This window comes from Eulemur rufifrons, chromosome 7 (genome assembly GCF_041146395.1).
Source record: "Eulemur rufifrons isolate Redbay chromosome 7, OSU_ERuf_1, whole genome shotgun sequence".
Lineage (NCBI taxonomy): Eukaryota > Metazoa > Chordata > Mammalia > Primates > Lemuridae > Eulemur > Eulemur rufifrons.
The window spans coordinates 208936343-208957721 of record NC_090989.1 but is presented as its reverse complement, the minus strand read 5'-3'; the positions used below and the strand labels follow the sequence as shown (position 1 = coordinate 208957721).

At 34.8% G+C, this 21379-nt stretch overlaps 1 protein-coding gene across 3 annotated transcripts in view; it reads right to left on the bottom strand.

The window, feature by feature from the left end:
• Positions 1 to 21379, bottom strand: part of AGTPBP1 (ATP/GTP binding carboxypeptidase 1) — a 172887-nt gene that overhangs the window by 9059 nt on the left and 142449 nt on the right. For all 3 annotated transcript variants that reach the window (XM_069474070.1, XM_069474068.1, XM_069474069.1), the window contains 2 exons: positions 18754 to 18930; positions 14745 to 14905 (listed from right to left, as the gene is read on the bottom strand). In XM_069474070.1, coding sequence (XP_069330171.1) covers positions 14745 to 14905; positions 18754 to 18930 — 338 coding nt within the window. The remainder of the gene's footprint in view (positions 1 to 14744; positions 14906 to 18753; positions 18931 to 21379) is intronic.

The window sequence follows — 21379 nt, the reverse complement described above, 5'->3', positions numbered from 1 at the left end:
AAAGCGACATTTTATAATAATAAAGGGATCAATCCACCAGAATGACATTAGCAATTCAAAAGTTCTACACACCTATTACATAACTTCAAAATACATAAGGAAAAATCAACAGAACTAAAAGGAAAAGTAGACACATTCACAATCATGGGGGAAACTTGAAAACCTCTCTTAGGAATAGAACAAGCATAATGATAGAAAAAAATCTAAAGAACAGATTAATAAACTTGATCTTATCTAAAATACATGGAATGCTGTACTCTGCAATTAAAGTATATACATTCTTTTCAAATATTAACACATTTACTAAATATATATTCTTCCTTACACTGATGTACTGTATTTTTATTTTGAAATCTCAAACAGGCACTTACGTGAGAGAAATAATTCACTCTTCCAAGAGGCTATCAAAAATATAACATATAAATATCTATAAATATATATGATCAAATTCCCTATAAACAATTACTAACTTGATACCTATCTCAATGGTATCAATTATAAGAATCATTTACTCCTCTTATCATAAGCCTCAAAGCTTTCATTATAACCAAATCTGGCCTGGGATCCTGAAGTATTTACTTCAGTACCAAACTAATTTTTCTGAATGATTTTAATTTTTGTATTTGTGGGTACAATAGTATTCCATTTAGTTAGCACAAACACAAATGGTATACTTTTAGTTATAAGCAACTATGATTTCCAATGGACTGGAAGTTTTGATGTGATTTTCAATTACATGACATGATTTATCTGCTTAGAAAATACTCCAATAGCAATTATAACTGCAAGAATTTTCTATGTAGTAGCAATAAATGGTCCTAAGAAATACAAACCAGACTCAAGTATGTCTCTCACAGCCATTAAAAAGCAAGATACTTATTTCTAGGATTAGGTTTATTAGACAGTAAACTGTACATTAAAAATAAAGCACAGTAATACTAGTAAACTTTACTACATAGCTAGGTTTTAGATATTACCAGTAACATTTAGCCAAGAATGATCTATATTATTTTTCTCAGAAGAAACAGCTCTTACATATATATAAACAAACACACACCAGCTTTACCTAAGAAAAATACGGATAATAGAGGATATTTCATTTTAGTGTTAATGGTCTACAGCAATTAGTATCTTTGTATTATTTTACCAATAACGAAGTCTCTCATGTAATGCTGAGGGCAGGACTAGAGCCTTTATCCAAGGAATATTATGACGCTAACTGGTATACAGACCCATAGTCATTCCCTATACCTTATCGGAAATATACTCTAACTTTATCAAAACACACCAAATCAGTTTTTTAAAAAGTATCAACACAAAATATAACTAATGCTAAGTATATTTTAAAGGCTTTCTCTGGCTTAAGTGCTATTTATCTTAACTTCATTAGGGAAAATCTATCATCAGATTTTCTAATGTTCATGCTATATACATGACAAGGAATTAAGTACTGATACACGCTACAACACGGATGAACCTCAAAAACATGGTAAGTGAAAAGGAAATCAGACACAAAAGATCACATAATGTATGATTCCATTTATATGAAATATCCAGAATAGGTAAATCCATAGAGACAGAAAGCAGATTAGTGGTAGCCAGGGGCCAGCAGTGACTGCTTAATTGGTATGAGGATCTCCTTCAGGGGCGATAAAAAAGTTTTGGAGCAAGATAGAGGTGACTGATGGTTGTACAACATTGTCAGCATACTAAATGCCACTGAATTGTTCACTTTAAAAGGGTGAATTTTTATGTTCTGCGAATTTCATCTCAATTTTTAAAAAAACTAGGTCCAAACGGTGTTTTTGATTATAAGACAGTAATCAGGCTTCATTTGAACATGGCTATATTTTTAATTAAGATAAAACATTGTAGGCCGGGCGCGGTGGCTCACGCCTGTAATCCTAGCACTCTGGGAGGCCGAGGCGGGTGGATCGCTCAAGGTCAGGAGTTCGAGACCAGCCTGAGCGAGACCCCGTCTCTACTAAAAAATAGAAAGACATTATATGGACAACTAAAAAAATCTATATAAAAAAAAAAAAAAAATTAGCCGGGCATAGTGGCGCATGCCTGTAGTCCCAACTACTTGGGAGGCTGAGGCAGTAGGATCGCTTAAGCCGAGGAGTCTGAGGTTGCTGTGAGCTAAGCTGACGCCACGGCACTCACTCTAGCCTGGGCAACAAAGTGAGACTCTGTCTCAACAAAAAAAAAAAAAAAAAAAAAAATAAGATAAAACATTGTATAGAGATTATTATTTTTCCAACTTCACTTTCCTATAATGTCTTAAACATGCTCAAACTTCAGATACTTCTTCCATAGGCCTAATAGCCTGAAATTTAGTCAGCCATAATATCCTAATAAGAATTGTTGAATGGTTTTTTTTTTTTTTCTTATTCTATCTTCTTTTTGAGAATTATTGAATGTTTTAACAATCTCACTCTCAAATCATTTAAATGAGGGTCACTGCAATTGTTTAATAGTTCAGATAACAGATAAAACACTGTTTGCTAAGCACAAAAATACTACATAGCTATATGCTTTTATGACTCCTACCAATACTTCCAGCTTTGACTAAGAGGGAAACACTCCCTAGGAAAGACATAATGCAAACTTGTTGCAGCAAATGGAATTTTTATTATACAACAAACACAATTGGGTAAAATTAAAATGACTGATGTTGGTAATGTCCAATGAATACCTGGAAATACAAAACATAATGAATATTCAACCACTGGCTTTATTAAAAGCAAGTTCTATAACATCTGGTAAACATAGTAGATCTAACGTAAACATTTATTTCTGATCCTTTCTCAAATGCCACTAAGATGACATACAAGAATAACTTTTTTAAAAAAAGGATAAATCCACAGGAGGGAAAAACTTGACAGGAGGTAATAAATAGCACAGAAGGGATATCCACTAAATGTTGGAAGATGGAGGCAGATGGATGAAACTAACGGGCTTGAGTTCCAACTTCCTTCACTTTGCTAAGTATTAACAGTGGAGAGAGAAATAAAGGGAAAAAATGCCAAGAAGGCACAGAAAGACAAAGGGATAGAAACTTATTCATAAGAGAATGAAAGACACAGAGGATCCAATAAAAAGGTCTAACTGAAACATAAATGGAGTCCCAGAAGGAGAGAGATAATGGGGACAGAAACAATGTTTAACGAGAAAATAGCTAAAAATTTCTCCAAACTGACAGAAAACATGAAGCCCCAAATTTAAGAAATCATGTGAGCCGCAAGCAAATAAACAGAAAGTCACATCTATGTAAAACTCCTAAATACTAAAGACTAAGAGAAATTCATAAAAGCAAGTTAGCCTTAAAACACAGATCACCTTCAAAGGGGCAACAATCAGAGAAATACGGCTAATTTGACAGCTCCACGGTGGGAGAACACGATGGTATCTTCCATGTGCTGAAAGAGAGCAAATGTCAGCTAGATTCTCTAGCCAGCAAAAATACCCTTCAAAAATGAAGTGAAGACTTAACAGTGTCCTTTGAAAAAAAGAAAAATGACCTCAGATAAAACCCAAAATGGAGGAAGAAATGAAGAGGGAGAAAAGAGGAGGGCGATGTAAATGTATAGTGAGATCTAATAACTGCATAATAGTAACATCTGTAAAATTTAAAATAAACATTGTATTAAAATATCTGACAATAGCAGATATGTTGAGAGGGAGTTAAACGGACTTAACATGTTCTAAGGATCCTGTGTTGTCCAAAAAGAGATAAAAGTACAAATTTATATTAAGAGTTTGATAAACTGGGAATGCATGAAGTAATGCCAAGTGGAAGCTGACATTAAAGGAAGTTAAGAGGATAAAACCCATATAAATCTAAAATCAATCCAAAATCTATCAGTCTAAAAGAACGCAAGGCAGGTAGAATAAACAGAAAGGAAATAATACTCTGGTAGATTTAAATATGTTAATAATTATAACAAATATTAGCAAATTAAATGCTTGAATTGATAACTGTCAGACTAAATTTTTATATATACAACTATATTGTGCTTATAAGACATTTAAATATAAAGACATAGAAAGGTTAAAAACAAACGCTAAACAAAAAGAAAGTTACACCTTATATATATATAAATATATATAGTAACACCAACATGGTTAAAAATCTATCAGCTTTTTAACATAAAGTCATACATTCAGAAGTTTCAAACTTTCCAATTAAAATAATTTTACAGATTAGTAGTTTTAAGCTTTATTCAACATATACTTATTTTTAAATCTCCATTGTTAGTTGTAAAACTAAAAGTAGCATTTACTGTATGAGGCTATGGTGTAGAAACTAAATGGGATCTTGTTTTTATTTTACATAATTATATTATGTATAATTATTGTATATATTATTATACAATTATGTATAATTATTATACAAATATGTATACACATAATTGTATATAATATACAATTATGTGTATATAATATTATACAATTATGTATATTATGTATAATTATGTATGTATTATTTTACATAATTATATATTCTTATTTTGCATAATTATTACTGTTTTCTTAGTTTATTTAAACAAACTCAAGTGTTATGTGCCAAATACCTCATGGGTAACAGTGTGGTGAAGAATAATTACATGATATCTGCAATGGACTGAATGTTTACATTCCCTCCAAATGCATAGTTGAAATCCTAACCCCTAAGGTGGTAGTACTAGGAGGTAGGGCCTTTGGGATTAGGTCATGAAGGCATAGCTTTCATAAATGAGATTAGAGCCCTTAAAAAAGAGACCCCAGAGAGAGCCCTCACCCTTTCTGCCATGTGAGGTTACTGTGGGAAGACTGCCATCTATCAGGAAGTAGGCCCTCACCAGACACCAAATCTGCTGGCACCTTGATCTTGGGACTTCCCAGCCTCCAGAATTGTAAGAAATAAATTTCTGTTGTTTATAAACTACCCAGCATATGGTCTTTTGTTATAGCACCCTGCACAGACTAAGACAGAAACTGGTACCAAGAAGTAAGGCTGCTGCTGTACCAAATACCTAAAACTGTGGAAGCAGCTTTGGAACTAGGTAATGGGGAGAGGCTGGAAGAGTTTGAAGGTGCACACTAGAAAAAACCCACGTTGCTATGTATAGCCCGTGAAGGGTGATTCTGGTAAGGGCTCAGAAATAAAAGAGAAAAGCTGTAGAGAAAGCCTCAATCTTCTTAAAGAATACCTAAGTAATCCTGATAGAATGTCAGAAATATGACATTCTCAGAAATCAGGAACATGTTGTTAGAAACTGAAAAAAAGGCAATTCTCTCTAAAAAGTGGTAAAGAACATAACTGAGTTGTGCCCCTGTCCTAGTGTTTTGTGGAAGGTAGAACTTATGAGCAATGAAATTGGATATTTGGCTCAGGAAATTTCTATGCAAAGTGTTGAAGGTGTGGCTTGGCTTCTCTTGATTGCTTATATTAATAGTAAAAATGCCAGAAGAGAAAAATGATTTAAAGATGGAATCGGTCATAAGAAAGGAAGTAGAACTTTAAGATTGGGGAATTTATAGCCTATATTGTAATGAGAAAGCACGTTCCTGTTCTGGAGAGGAACCAAGGGTGTGGCCAAAGGACCATCTGATAAGATTAGTCAGCCATCTGCCAGGAGCTATTGTCTAAGAAAATGAAAGAATGATTCCTCCTCCCCCCAGGCAATTCAGAGATCATCAGAGTAGTTTTAAAACAGGGGCCACCTGTGCCTTTGGGATCCCAGCACTGGAAGCCTGTCAGCACCTCACATCACAGGCTCCAGTCCCTACATTCTGGTGCCATGCTCCTCGGCAGCACCAAGCGTAGCTTCAGAGGGCCCAGGTGTGGCATGCACACAGTGGTCACTTCTTCAGAGGGTGCACATGTTTGGCAGCATCCATGTGTGCTGTCTCTGCTGATCTGAAGAATACACAAGACTGAGGAATGTGCCTTTCTCCACCTAGATTTCAAAGGATGGAGCCACAGGCACATGACCCAGGCAAGGAACAACCACAAGGGCAGGGCCACCACAAACAGCCCTCACTAGGGCAAGGCCCAGCAAAGCCATGGGGGCAGGACTTACTAGAGTCTTAGGGATTCAACCCTGGCCAGGAGAACTGCAGGGATGAGATCCCCAGTGTGTCCAGAAGGTGGGACCACCCAGTAGGCCAGAAAAGCAGAGAATCCAGCCAAAGAAGATTATTCTCCAGCCTTAAGGTTTCAGAAATGCTCAAGACCTGTCACTCTTTCTTCTTTCCTATTTCTTCCAGTTAGAATACAAATGTCTGTCCTGTGCCTATCCCACCACTGTATTTTGGAAGCACCTAAATAGGCCCACAGCTAAAGGAGAATTTGCCTCAGGATGATTACACTATGAATCTCACCCTTATCTGATTAAATGATACAGTCATACACTATATAATGATGTTCTGGTCAACAACAGACTGCATAGATGACAGTGGTCCCGATTATAATACTGTATTTTTACCTTTTTTATGTTTAGGTACGTTTAGATACACAGGTACTTCCCATTGTGTTATAATTGCCTACAGTATTCACTACAGTTACATGCTGTACAGGTCTGTAGACTAGAAACAAAAAAGCTATATATACCATGTAGCCTAGGCATGTAGTAGGCTATATACCATCTAGGTTAGTGTAAATACACTCTATGATGTTCACATGATGATGAAACTGCCGAACAATGCATTTTGCAGAATGTTAAGCAATGCATGATGTATTTAGATGAGTCTTTGGACTCAAACTTTTGAGTTGATACTGGAACAAGTTAAGATTTTGGGGGCTATTGGGATGGAATAGATATATTTTGCTTGTGAGAAGGGCATGAATTTGGGGGAAGGGACAGGGATGGAACACAAGGGACTGCATGTGTATGTCATGTGCAGTTATAGTGAGAAGAGGGCTGCCTATGAGGAAGTGGGCCCTCACCAGACACCAAATCTGACAGTGCTTTGATCTGAGACTTCACAGCCTCCAGAACTATGAGACATAAATTTCTGTCATTTATAAGCCTCTCAGTCTATGGTATTTTGTTAGAGCAGCCTGAATGGACTAAGACAGTATCTATCAATGAGTTACTAATTACCTTGAAAAAGACATTTACTATAAACATCTCTTCTTACTGCTGCAATTATTCAAGCTTACTTAATATAAAATTATCTATAAATGAAAATAAATTAGTTCACAACAGATGCTATGTCCTGGGAAACAGTTAAAACCAAGAGGGATAAAATTTAATTGAGGGCTAATGTGTGGAATAAAACCATCCACGTTGCATACAGGTTGAATAAAGCAAAATTCTGGCAGGGGAACATGGGCTTGAAAGATTATAAAATGGTAAACTTCAACTAAAAAAAATAGGGGGAACTTATATTTATTAAAATGATACCTTAGTTTCACATTAGAACCAGGAAACAGAAGAATAAATTAACATGGACAAAGATAGGATCCAGAAGAGCAGAGACAATAAAGAGAAAAGGACAGGGAGGATCTTTTACTAAAAGGTAAGTGGTTTCCTACTTTCAGCTCCAATACTGTCATTTGCCCTTTTCACTTACACTCGAAAATGTGGCTTTACCTGCTTCTGGTTCCATATTCAGTAATTAAGATCCCTCCAATGCTACCTAATACTATATCCTCAATCATTGCCCCTTATTCTTACTATTCTTTTTTTTTTTAATTAAAAAAAATGTTTAAAGTTTTTGTAGAGACAGGGTCTCGCTATGTTATCCAGGCTGGTCTTGAACTCCTGGCCTCAAGTGATCCTCCTGCCTTAGCTTCCCAAAGTGCTGGGATTATAGGCATGAGCCACAGCGCCTGGCCTTAATGTTCTTATTGGAGCTCATTATCTTCTCAAACATACATGATTCTAAACAGCTTTCTCAAGAATTTTCTTGCCTCCACCTACCCAGCTTCAATAAAATTCATACACTATTTTCAGGTAAAAGCTATCATTTAGCATACTTTTGCCAGTGGCTTCAAAATTCCCAATTGCCTAAAGAATAAAGCCCAATGTCTTTATGCTGGTATTTAGGGCACTGTAAGACAGCCCTCCTCCCAAGCAATCTAATACAATTGAATTTTTAAATCTTATGTAGCTACCTACCATTTATTCAACTCAATTTGTGACTGGCATATATTGCAAGGCATCATGGTTGGCACATTATACATAATGCCTACATTATTGTGAAGGGCATAAATATGGTCCCTGGGGTTAAACTAGGAGTTAGCCAGGCAAAGTGTGAGTGAAAGACTTCTCTTAAAAAGTTGGTACAGAAAAGTATGCTTTCAGATTCTAGTTATTCCTGGTCCAAACACACAACAATGCTTAGATAAAATACAAAATAGTAAAACAAAAAAGACACAGATGCATGTAAAACAAGATACATCTCCTTGGACCAGGAGAAGAATAGAATCACAAAGTCAGGTCAATGGGTCTGCTGCCAGGTCCAAAAGCAGATAGCAGTAGCTCCTTCAAGGCAATGGTGAGGCTTACAAAGTGCCCTAGAGGCATGCTAGTGAATCCAGCAGCTGGAGTAGGGCTTTCCACTTTAGAAAGAAGGCTGGAAAAAAAAATAAGGCTGAAGTTTCTACCTAAAGCTAAAGATTTTATAAAGTTGCAATTATGAAGTCAATAAGAAGGATACAAGGCATCAGAGTCAGAACCCTCAAGAACTCAGTGACTTGTCCTGCAAAACTCCTAATCATTGAACGATGGGAAATCTGATACGCTAACAGAAAACTAATATCATGCTACCTGCCATAAGGCAATATAAGCTTGGACTGGAGGCCCAAAAGGGACAGGTAGAAGTAATCACAACATCAGTAAGAGGTTAAGAGGAAAGGCTAGAAAGGGCTGGGAGTGGGAGCACTCCTACTCAGTGAGCCTGTGAACTACAGGCTCGTGAGAAACAGGGGATGAATTTACCAACACAGTAAGTGGCACAAGCTACAAATGACTTTGAAAAATGTTTGGGGTCTTCAGAGGAGGAAAGAATAACAGCTATAACAAGACAATGTGAAATTAAAGCATGCAGAAACAACAACAACAACAAAAAAACCAATTAGATGTGACATATATAGTCATTCAAATAAAAATCTCCCATGAGATAAACTCTAGACTGAAAACTGAATAGTGGGTGAATTATAAAATGATACTGAAGAATCTACCTAGACTGCAGCAGAGACAGAAAATATGAAAAAGCAATTAGGAGACGTGCATGGAGAACAGATTGAGAAGCTCTAATGTAAGAATTCCAGAACAACACAATAAAGGGAAAGATAAAGAAGCAATTTTCAAAGAGAAAGTGGCTGGGAACTTTTCAAAATTGAAGACAAGAGTCCTCAAATTAAAAGTGCATATCAAGTATCAAGCAAAGTATATTAAAAATAAGTCTACTCCTAAACACAATGCACTAAAACTGAAGAGCACTGAGAATAAGAATAAAATCTTAAAGAAGTAGAAGCACAGACATTTTGGTAGAGAAAACAACCAATTGCAAAGACCCTGCGATGACAAAGAGATTGATTTGTTCTAGAATAATGCTGCTCAAGGTGCACAGCATAGACCAGTGTGGTCCACAAACTTTTTGTTACTGGCCCATGGTGACAAAAGTACAGAAATTAAAATGAAGCGTTCAGAAACTTTCATAACAATTTGACATAGAAATTACATGTCTAGTGAATCTCATAATAAGAAATTGGAGCTTAGACTTGTATTCCTCGGGTCCCCTCTTCCATTTTTATAGTACTTCATTCTTATCATATTTTTATTCAAGTAGCCATCCAGACCAAAGCGGAAAATAAAAACTGGTCCTTTACCATAGCTAATTTAGAAGCACTATTCCAAAAATTAAAAGACAGTCAATGCAGCTGGAATGGTAAGAATAAGAATGAGAGTAGGACCGGCTGAAAGAGTAGAGGAAGGTATGGATGGCTCATGCTGGACCCCAGGGACACGATGATGGATATATTCCACATGCCTGGGACACGGCTGAAGGTTTTTAAGCAAGAAAGTGACCACTACATATAAAGAAGCTGGAAGATACAAAAAGAACAGGGAGCAGTCAGAAGATTACTGGAGTAGTCCAGGCAAGGGATGAAAACAGCCTGGACTAGTGTAATGGCAGAGAGAGTAGAGAGAAATGGAAACATCCGAGAAATATTTTGGAAGAGAAATCAAAAAATTCTGGGTGATGGACTGGATTATGGGTAAGGGAAAGACAGAAAGATACCAAGAATGAGACATGAGTATCTGGGTGGACAGGGGTGGCTAAGGATGAGCAGGTTTGTTGTGGGAGAGTTAGGGGGGCAGGAGTCACAAGCTGAGTTTCAGACAAGTTACTGTCATGTCCAAGTGTGCATAATCAAGTTGGAAGCTGGATACACAGGTCTGGAGCTCAGGAAAGAGGTCTGGGAGATTACAAGTATTTTGGAGTTGTCAATATACAGATAGAATTTGAAAGCACAGGGACGAATATCACCTACAGAAAGCAGGTAGGGTGAAAAGGTAAGTAAATGAAACAGGACAAAAAGGAAAGAAGAAGATGAAGAGAAAATGCTCGAAGGAAAGGTTATGATCACCCCTCCCCCGTTGTTTTCCCCCTCAACAAATAAACTCAAGTTATCTGTGCTACAATCACTTGGCCTTTACTTCCAAGGTAACTGTTATTCATTATCTCCAATGCACAGCAAAACTAAAGGATGCATATCAACAGCTAAGCTAAGAGAAAGGTAAAGGTAAGAACTATATACAACCTCCCCTGCCATACTACCAACAATGTCACTATTTATAGTGAGAAAAAATTTACAATTATTCCTGAAAGGCTTCCAAGAAGCAATAAAAAGAATAGCTGAATAAATAAGCAATTACTATGCAATAAGATATTAAAATCATAAATGGCAATAGCTATGAGGAAAAAGCCTTTTCCAGTCCAAATGGGGGGAGGAAGCAGACTGCATTCAAGCAACAAGTATACACCAATGATCCTGCCTGAAATTTCAAGGCTGGCTAGTTTAATCTTCAGCCCACAATCAGAACATCCCTCATTCTCCTTATTTATTCTATCTGTATTATATAAAAAAAATTAAAACAAAATAACAACAACATGTACATTTAAGAAGCAGAACACCGAATAACTGGACTCTAGTAGTATGTTATGTTAACTGGATGTATCAACCTTGAACAACTGCAGAAAGCTCTGCGGTCACCATTCCCTTCAAAAGCACCACATTACCCGGTGCTTATATCATAGACATATCAGGATATTGTAAGCTTCTAAACATTTTGAATTTCAATATATTTTATATATAGACTGCATCAGTTATCATTTCATGCTTAAGAACATATACAATTACTCTTTCCTCTTCTATAAAATTTGCACTCATTAGCACAGAACTGAACACTTGCTCCCCTAATGTTTTCTTCAACCATAACTTTTCTAAGCTCCAAATAAGCCTTCCCACCTTACCTAAATTAGTATAAGGTAGTCCCCCTTATCCGCAGAGGACAAGACCAAGACCTCCAGTGGACACCTGAAACCACAGACAGTACCAAAGCCTATATTTAGTATGTTTTTTCAGTCTGATAACTGGGACAGCTACTAAGTGACTAAGTGGTGGGGAGTGTCTACAGTGCGGATACACTGGACAAAGGGATGATTCACGTCCAGAGCAGGATGGAGTGGGATGGCAGGAGATTTCATCATGCTACTCAGAACAGCATGCAATTTAAAACTTATGAATTGTTTATTTCTGGAATTTTCCATTTATTAATATTTCCAGACCATACCTGACCAAGGGTAACTGAAACCACAGAAAGAAAAACCATGGATAAGGGAGGACTATTGTATTTCCTATTGCTGACTTTGTTTCCTTCATGCTCAGCTGCTATTTCTTTACCAAACCTCATCTATTATCTTTCAAACTCCAGCCTAAAATTTATCAACCTGAGAAAACTCTTCCAGAGAAATCCAGGCCATTTTAAAGTATTCACTCAGTAACTCTTTTTATTAACATGTGTATGTATGTGATTAACTGTTATTTCTGTATTCTTTTATAACCACCATCATGCCACTTCACAAACATAAATTGTGTGCCTTCTATCAGCCCCCTTCAGGACACTAGCTCTCATTTCTCATTTCTTCTGCTCCCACTAAGAGTCTGGCACAACATTCTGCCAACAGTAAGTGTGCAATAAATACTTACATATAATGACTGATTAACAGAACGTAGTCAGTCAATGAATAGATACTACATGCCAGGCACTGAGATTGCAAAAATTATTTTTTAAAAGCCCCCTCCCTTTGGAGTGTTGGCGCCTAAGCAGGGTGAGGAAGGCGGAGAGAGGGCAGTGGAGAGAGGAGATTATTATAGTTACACAAGGGCTGATAGAGCAAGTAAGAAAAAATATTCAAGATAATGAGAGCCAGGTTTCTCATTGTTAAATAAGGGAGTTACAAATTTGAAATTTGAAAACTAAACTGAATCCTCAGTGTAGGACTGCAAGCAAAAGTATCACTGTGAACTCAGGGTTTTCAGATTATGTCTGTGTTTATGTGTGCATCCATGTACTTGTATATGTGTATATATATGTATGTATTCATGTATGTAAATACTTACATACATTCTATAGCTCTGTCCACTGAGAGATCTTGGGAGCAGTAACACCACAAAAACAATAAATACCACTAGCACCTAGGCTTACATATAAATACCATTTTCCACCAGAAGAAATCAGAGAGCCTTGAAGAAATGACTAACTCCAACCCTGGCATAAATAAAGTACATATAAAGGTGAGCCAAGAAATCCTGTTGTGTCAGAAGGAAAGGAAGTCCTCCAAGAATGATGGGGACATGTCAAAAACATACAGAAGTTGTTTGAAGGGGCCAAATCAGGGAAATTCTGAGCATCAAAATAAATAATGAGAGTAACATTAAAACCTACTGAATTAAAATTATAAATCATAAGTCCAACATATATAAATTTAAAAATAAATACATTAAAAGTTTGATGATAAATGGAATATTGACATAGTTTCAAAGTACATCCCATAAAAATGCTTACTACTTACAAAAGGAGAAAAAGCTAACTTTACGACGGAGGAATTTGGCAGATACCACCTTAATTAAGTGATTAAAGGGAACATTTTGAGTAATGGGACAAATAAAAACTACATACACTATCACAGGATGCAATGAGAAGAACACAGCGTTCAAGATATTCTTGCCAAAGATGCATAACCTGAATACAATCATGAGGAGACGCAGACAAACTGCAACTGAGGATCTACAATCCTCCAAAGCATCAAGGCACAAGAAGTGAAGGCAGAAACTTCATTTGAGATAGAGAAAGAAGAATGAAAGCATGGGGCAAGAAGTCACTGGTTGCCTAACAATGTAAGTCAGTGCATAGGAGAAACAGCTAGAGTAAAATTTCAAGGGGAAACTGTCTGAATTTATAAGTGGCTATTATCAGGTTTGTATGTTTATGTGCATACAATGAGGAGAACTACAAGTTCTTAACTTTTTTTGTGCCACAGTCCTCTTAGAGAGTCTGATGAAGCCTATGAACTCTTTCTCATAATAATACTTTTATATATATATATAAAATAAATATGATTACAAAGGAAACCAATTATATTGAAATACAATTATAAAAATCTTATAAAAAACATATTTGTGATATAGCCCTGTATGCGATTTCTTTAAAATATGTGCTTATCAAAACATATATGCTCATTTTAAGAGTAAGACTAGTGGAAAGTCTAATAACCATAGTTGTGAAGTATTAATATGCATAAATGATATTTCAGGATATCTAAAGCAACTGTAATATGTCTGTGAACTACAGGGTAAGAACACATGAATTAAAACTTAAAAGTAGGCTTAAATATCAGTGAGAATTGACAATCTCTGTATTTATTTCCATTACTATTTAGCAGGCACTTTGGAGGGTACAGAACAAAAGTGATCATTTGTCTAAATTATTACATTTATACAGAATGGTGTTCCAATTAATGTTTTACACCACACTTAAAACTGCTATAGTGATATATACAACAGTGTATGGCAACAAATTAACAAATTTGATGACAAGTTAATACCTAACAACAAAAATCATGAAGGTTCTATAAAATGAGACTATGCTTACCTATATACACAAAATTATAAAATGCTAAGCTCTGGCATTATGATTAAAAATGCTAATATTATCTCTGAGCCTGTAACTGAACAAATTTTTATACACTGAATTTTAGGAGAAAAGATTACCTACTTAGAAGAATATTTGGCAGAGATATAAATTCTCAAAGGGATACTAAATTAGCTGTTTCATATATATATAAATAGAAGTTATTGGATAGCCATCTGATGTGTGTAGACAAAACAAAATCTTTTGAAATATAAATCCTGACTCTAAGCCCTCTTAATTTAGATAATATCTAAGTCCAATATTTCTCACATTGCTTATTATGGGGTTAAAAGTAAAGCATTATAATACTAAAAACAGCATTCAAAATATAATGATATTTTTATTAAAATCACATCCAAATCTCAATATTTAAAGAATCAAGAATATGATCACAATTTGAAACAAATATTAGATATGTAAGACTAATTATATAATTCTAAACATGCGCTTGTCTGTCAAAATCTCCGTACCTTTTCTGTGCTTAACTATTTCAATGAAGCCTAACAATATATTGCAACATAATAAAAGAATGAAACAATTGTATCCTACCTAGTTACTTTGCAGCTTGATTCAATTAAGTCATTTTCAAAGTCAAGCAGGCTGGAAGGCATATTATATTCCAATGGGGATGTCAGTCTTTTCAAACGCAAAAGACCAACACAAAATTTTGCTCCCATCTCTTCCAATTCTCGAGTACCAATCTGCAAACCCTAGAAATAAAGTAATATTATACATATTATTAGAAAGAAAGAGTTTGCTATATTCTGGCTGCACCTCACTAAAAAAGAAATTTATAACTATAGTAATAAAATTAAAAGATTGGTACTTTGTATGGAACTAGGACTCAACAAGTATAGTATCTCAACAACGTAAGATTATTCTATGTCACAAAGGAAACTAATTGTTCTAAGAAAACATTTCTAAAATGTCTACTCTCATTCACTATTATGCAAACTATTTTCACCAACATGCTGGGGAGAAAAAAAACAGATGAACATTTTGGTTAATGCTACTCTTGAAGTTCATGTGAGAAACAACATTTGAACAAGATCTTACTAGTATTTCTCATCATCCACTACTTTGTATGCCAATGTTGAAACATTATGCCTTGTTAAAATCAAGGCTTCATCCAATACATACACTTGAACATTACCTTATAGACTCTTTTACTGTATGATAAGAGAAAGTGGTCAGTAAAAAACAAATGAAAGGTAACTGCCAAAAAAAAGAATCAAACAAACCTAGGCCCATGAAGTAACAGTAAAATAAGTTCCTATGTTTCATGCCAATTAAGAATGCCCATTTCAAATTTTATCTACCAAGGTGAAAATATTTTAGCTCAACCCCCTACCCTTTTTTAACTAATGGCTTCCCAATAAGCAATATAAAGTTTATCAAAAGTTAAATGCTATCACATAAAACCATAAAAATAGGCTGCAAATTAAGACACTCCTCATTTATTTTTCAGATAAAATAAATCTCTAAAACAGGTGAAATCCTTACACCAACAAAAGCTCTACGTGTAGACGACAGCAAACATCAATTAGAGAAAAGATAGTATAAAACAACATTTCAGGCTGGGCACAGTGGCTCATGCCTGCAACCCTAGCACTTTGGGAGGCCAAAGTAGGAGAATCACTTGAGGCCAGTGCTTGAGGCCAGGAGTTCAAGACCAGCCTGAGCAAAGTAGTGAGACCCTGTCTCTACAAAACATTAAAGAATTATCCAAGCATGTGCCTGTAGTCCTAGATACTTGGGAGGCTGAGCCTGGAGGATCATTTTGAGCCTGAGTATGAGATTGCAGTGAGCTATGATCATGCCACTGCACTCTAGCTCTAGCAACAGAGCAAGACTCTGTCTCAAAATAAAAAAAAAAAAAAAATTTCAATGATCAGACTAAATGACTTCCTAGGGCACATAGTAACTGATAATAAAATTAATTATAAAAACTGTTACTCCACATGAAATGCATGCCTTTACAATAATAATTTTTTCTATTTTTTTTTTTTTTTTTAGCTTACATAAAGAGGTTGGCCCTCTCCCAAATATTCTAGGAAATTTGACCTAACTGATTTTATTAGAACATTCATATGCCTTCTTAATTTAAGAGTTTTAGAAAAGCTATACCTGTTTCTTAGTTCATAGAAAATAAAAATAAAGAATACTTATAGCTTAAAATTCAGTAACATAAAAACATAGTTGAGGGTGAAGGAGACTGTTTACTAAACTGTTATTAGACTTACACATTTATGAGCTAACAAGTTTAAAATATTTATGCTATATAGGGATTATATGGGAACTGTCTGTACTTTGCAAGTTTGATGTGAACCTAAAATTGTTCTAAGAATAGTCTATTAACCTTTTTTAAAAGTATATGTTTTAATCAAAGCCTTGCATTTTTTAATTAAAAAAAAAAAACCTGGTTCAGCAAGGTACATTTCTCTCCCTAAAAGTTTTAAATCAATGTATACTGTATTAACCAAATTATATACAAGAGAAATGAGTATTTATTTGGCATCCATTTTATTTTTAAAAGTTTATATATTAAAAATAAAAATAACTTTTTAAAAAATTGTTGTAACATTTTATGCTTTAAAATATATTGTTGCTTTCTTTTTAAATTTATTTTTTCAATGACCAAATAAATTTATTAAAATACAAATAGTGGCTGGGCGCGGTGGCTCACGCCTGTAATCCTAGCACTCTGGGAGGCCGAGGTGGGCGGATCCTTTGAGCTCAGGAGTTCGAGACCAGCCTGAGCAAGAGCGAGACCCCATCTCTACTAAAAATAGAAAGAAATTATATGGACAGCTAAAAATATATATAGAAAAAATTAGCCGGGCATGGTGGCACATGCCTGTAGTCCCAGCTACTCGGGAGGCTGAGACAGGAGGATCCCTTGAGCTCAGGAGTTTGAGGTTGCTGTGAGCTAGGCTGACGCCACGGCACTCACTCTAGCCTGGGCAACAGAGTGAGACTCTGTCTCAAAAAAAAAAAAATACAAATAGAATATTTTTAAAAATCCAATACAAGTCTATCTGTGGAATCCAAATGTAGTAACAAAGCACTACTATTGTATACTATATGATTTCAGAGGGCATCCAAGCCTTAAGCGCCCTGACTGCTTCCTTCCCCACTGCCCACAGGCTAGTTTCAGAGACAGTAGTGCTGTAAATCGCCTTCTCCGGCCACACTGCATGAATCATCTCTTCAAGAAAAAGTCATTTACAGTGTATTTCCATAAATCACACATCCCAAGGTTTTTCCCCAGCTGCCACCTATTTCTTACACAAAAGTGATTCGCAAGTTTTCTCCTATCCTACACGAGACCCTTGGCGAAAGTTGTTCACTAAAACAATGATTAGGGGACAAGGCTGGGAACTGGAGTGGTGCTAATGTTACATTTTATCTCTCATCACCATCATGCCCTTGGTGAACTATAATGACTACAAATCATTGTTTTACAATATTTGGAGAGATCTCATATTACGCTTTGGAAGAATAGCATACTATGATCAACTTAAAGAGTCTCTCAACAGAAAGTACTAGAATTTCAGTAAATTCTACTTTACTAGGTCCCAAAAGTTTGAACATCAATTGCAAAATCAACACAATTTTCTTCCTGTTTCTTACAGACTGAAAAAGTCATCACTTAGGCTCTCCAAAAATATTTGACATCAACTATAATATATTTACATGTTTAATGATAACCAGTTAGATTTTTAACTCTTTTCAAACACAAAGTTATAACCATCTTTATGTGAGGTATATAAAAATCACCATCAGATTCAGTATCCTCTTTCACCATATCAAAATAAACACACAAAACAGAATGAAGGAAAAATTAGCATGACATCCAGAAATCTTTCTGTAACAAGGCAAGAAAAATAAATATTCAGGCCTGCTTGTTGCTTACCTAGGTCCAGTTCATTATGCATTAAGTCCTCAATCTTTAAAATTAAAAAACCCCAAATTACTAACATTTTACTCATTTTTAATTTCAAAAGTAAAGTTTAAACTCCAACTGTATCCAATAAAAGCCTATGTGGCACCACAGGAGAGCAGTTGTAGTAAACAAAGAACTTCAGTAAAGAGATACACCCTTAAAAGTCACACACACACAAAAAGCTAAATATAACAAATCAGCTGCTTTATAAGTAAGTCTAATGTGTTCATTTTAAATGTATAAAATGTACTTACACCCAATAAATTAAAATGGTAGAAAATTTTTATTAATAATGTACTACTCGCACAGCTTATTATGAATTACTAATTTGCATTTAAATATCTACTCCAGTGTGCTTTCTTAAAAATTATAGATGTAAATAGACTCAAATAACCAAGAATTTTCTAAGGATCCAAGCAAGCTATCCAGTTCAGAGAAGTAAAAAAACCTGCTCTTAGGACTGAATATGATTCAACTCCACTGTTTCAAATTACACGGAACTCACTGAAAACAAGCGTATCATTTAACATGTACTTGAAAACTATGAGAGTTAAGTAAGGAAAGGAAAGTCTTCAAATACTCTTTATGGCTAGAAGACCTGAGAAGTTTTACCTTGTATTTTCCCTGGTCACAGCCACACAGAGTACTCTCCATGGTATAGCTTCTCTGTACTCCTATTTCCCTCCAAACCACAACACGTGCTGTAGATTCCTTAGATTTTTCCACTACGAAGCTACAGCTGCTCATGCAAAATGCTGGGGCAATATGACTCAGTATCTTAGGCAAAGTCTGTAAAAATGAGAAAGATAATAATAAAATAAACCAAGAAGTATTTTTTAATTTTAAAAATTTTTTAATTTTAAAAAATTTTGGTGAAAGCACAGTGATTAGAGCAGGGCCATGTGGATCTTACATCCCCTGCTATACAAACATCAAAATAGTCCTCCTACTAATTTAGAATTTTCTGCTTTTCTAAACAAATACAGTAACCAGTTAGAAAACATAATGGAAGAACCACATTCATAGTAGCAACCAATAGGTAGAATAAAACCATGTTTAAAAATATGAAGAAAAACATTTAAAATACAAAAAAAATTTAGTCATGAAAGTCTAATTGAGAGATTTAACATGGTAAATGTCAATCATCCCTAAATTAATTTAAAAAACTAAGACAATCATAATCAAAATACCCCAAAGTTTTCTGCAACTGAAAGTTATTCTCAATTTACCATGAATATTTCCCAAAAAAAAAAAAAAAATTATGTTTTATTTTTTGTGACTGCAAGGCAATAAATGTTAAATGTTATTCTTACGGACTGAAAAAAAAAAAAAAAAAAAAAAAGTTATTCTCAAGTTCACCTGAAAGTGTAAATATGGAAATACATCCTAAGAAATACTGGGGGAAAATAGGGGGCTATGACTAGAGAAATCATCCAACAGTTATCAATCTAGACTGTACATCACAATGTAAGTTAAACTGTGATACTGATATATAAACAGATAAATCTCGAGAAAAAAAGAGTTTAGAATTAAAACCACAGGTATTAAATTTATTATTATTAGTGGAGAAAAGATTGATCAATCATTCATTAAATATTGGCATAACTGGGTAGCCATTAAGAAAAACAATTTGAAGTCACTCTTCATTAAATTAAATGCTAGCTCGACTGAGAATTTAAACTTAATAAGTAAAACTTTAAAATGAAACTAAAAACTGTAAAAATGGAACTGCACTTTTAAAATCTTAGAAAAGTCTTTCTAAGCCTCAAAACCCTGAAGCCATTTTAAAAAATCAACAAATATAATAAAAATTTTAATTACTACCCATCATAAAACAAAAAATTAGAAAATATATTTGTAATATAGAGAGTTATTTTAAAAACAATAATAATTAGGTGATCAGTACAAAAGAAAGCAGAGAAAATGCGAAAAGGCTATTTTAAAAGAGAGGGATCACAGTTGGCCAAACATGAAAACTCAACCTCATTTATAATTATTTATATGCTAATTAAAACAGTCAGATACTATTATATTTTCACCTGGCAAAGATGATAGTACAATGTAGTAAGGGTATGGAAAAACAGCACTATTATTCATGGTATTTGAGAGTATCAATTTGCACAATCTTTATGAAGGACAGTTTGGCATTACTAATCAAATGACCACCAACAGAGGACTACTGAACAAATAAATTTTGGTACACTCATATAACAATAACAAAAATGCCCAATGGAAAGCTTGTGAAATTGTTAAAAAGACTGAGATAGATCCAGACATGATGACCTGGAAAGATAGTCAACAAACATCATGTGAAAAAGCAAGTTGCTGTGTAGGTTTTAAAAAAATAAAAAGACAAAAACTACATATACTATATGCATAACATTTATAGATGGACATGCTCACAGGCAAGTCTCACAACACACACGGTAAAACTGATTAGTGTTAAGAGAATGATTGGGAGAAGATGATTTTCACTTACTACTTTATATACTTCTGGAGTGTTCCCATTTTTTATATTGTTCTAATCATTTTATTTATTTGGAAACGGGGAAGAAGAGAGAAGACACCAAAAGAAAATGTGCTTTAAAGCTCTGCTAAGGGCAATGGCATATGTCACTGAATTTCTTTTTGCAAAATAACCTGGGGTGCTCGTTTTGGCAAAACTGCAGGAGGAGAGTGACAGAATGGAAAGGACGCAGGACTTGAAGCAATGCATCTCATCACAGTGCTGGGCTTTTTGGCCAAGACCTCAAGCATGTCAACAGACCCAGAAGTCTTAGTAGACTCATTTATACAGCAGCAATGATAATCCCTACCTATATCACAGAGGCTCAAATAAAAAATTCACATGTAAGTACACTAAAAACTATAAGCACAATCCAAATAAGGTAATATAATTGTTAGATGTTTGTCTATACATATAATTAATTCACCCATTCATTCAACAAATATTTACTTAATGTCTACTAAGTACTGGGGATCCCCCGTAAACCAAAGAAATAAAAGTCCTAATCTACATTATTCTTAGTCATCTCATTCAGGAACGATGGTGTACTATCTATTAATGCAATAGTTAGCAATATTAGAAGGTACTTAAAAATATAACAGTTAGTTTATTAAAGCTAAATCACAAATTGTCTTCCAATAAGGTGAACATCATAGCACATACAGGTTGAATGTCCCTAATTCATAAATCCTAAAACTTTTTGAGCACTGACATGATGCTCAAAGGAAATAA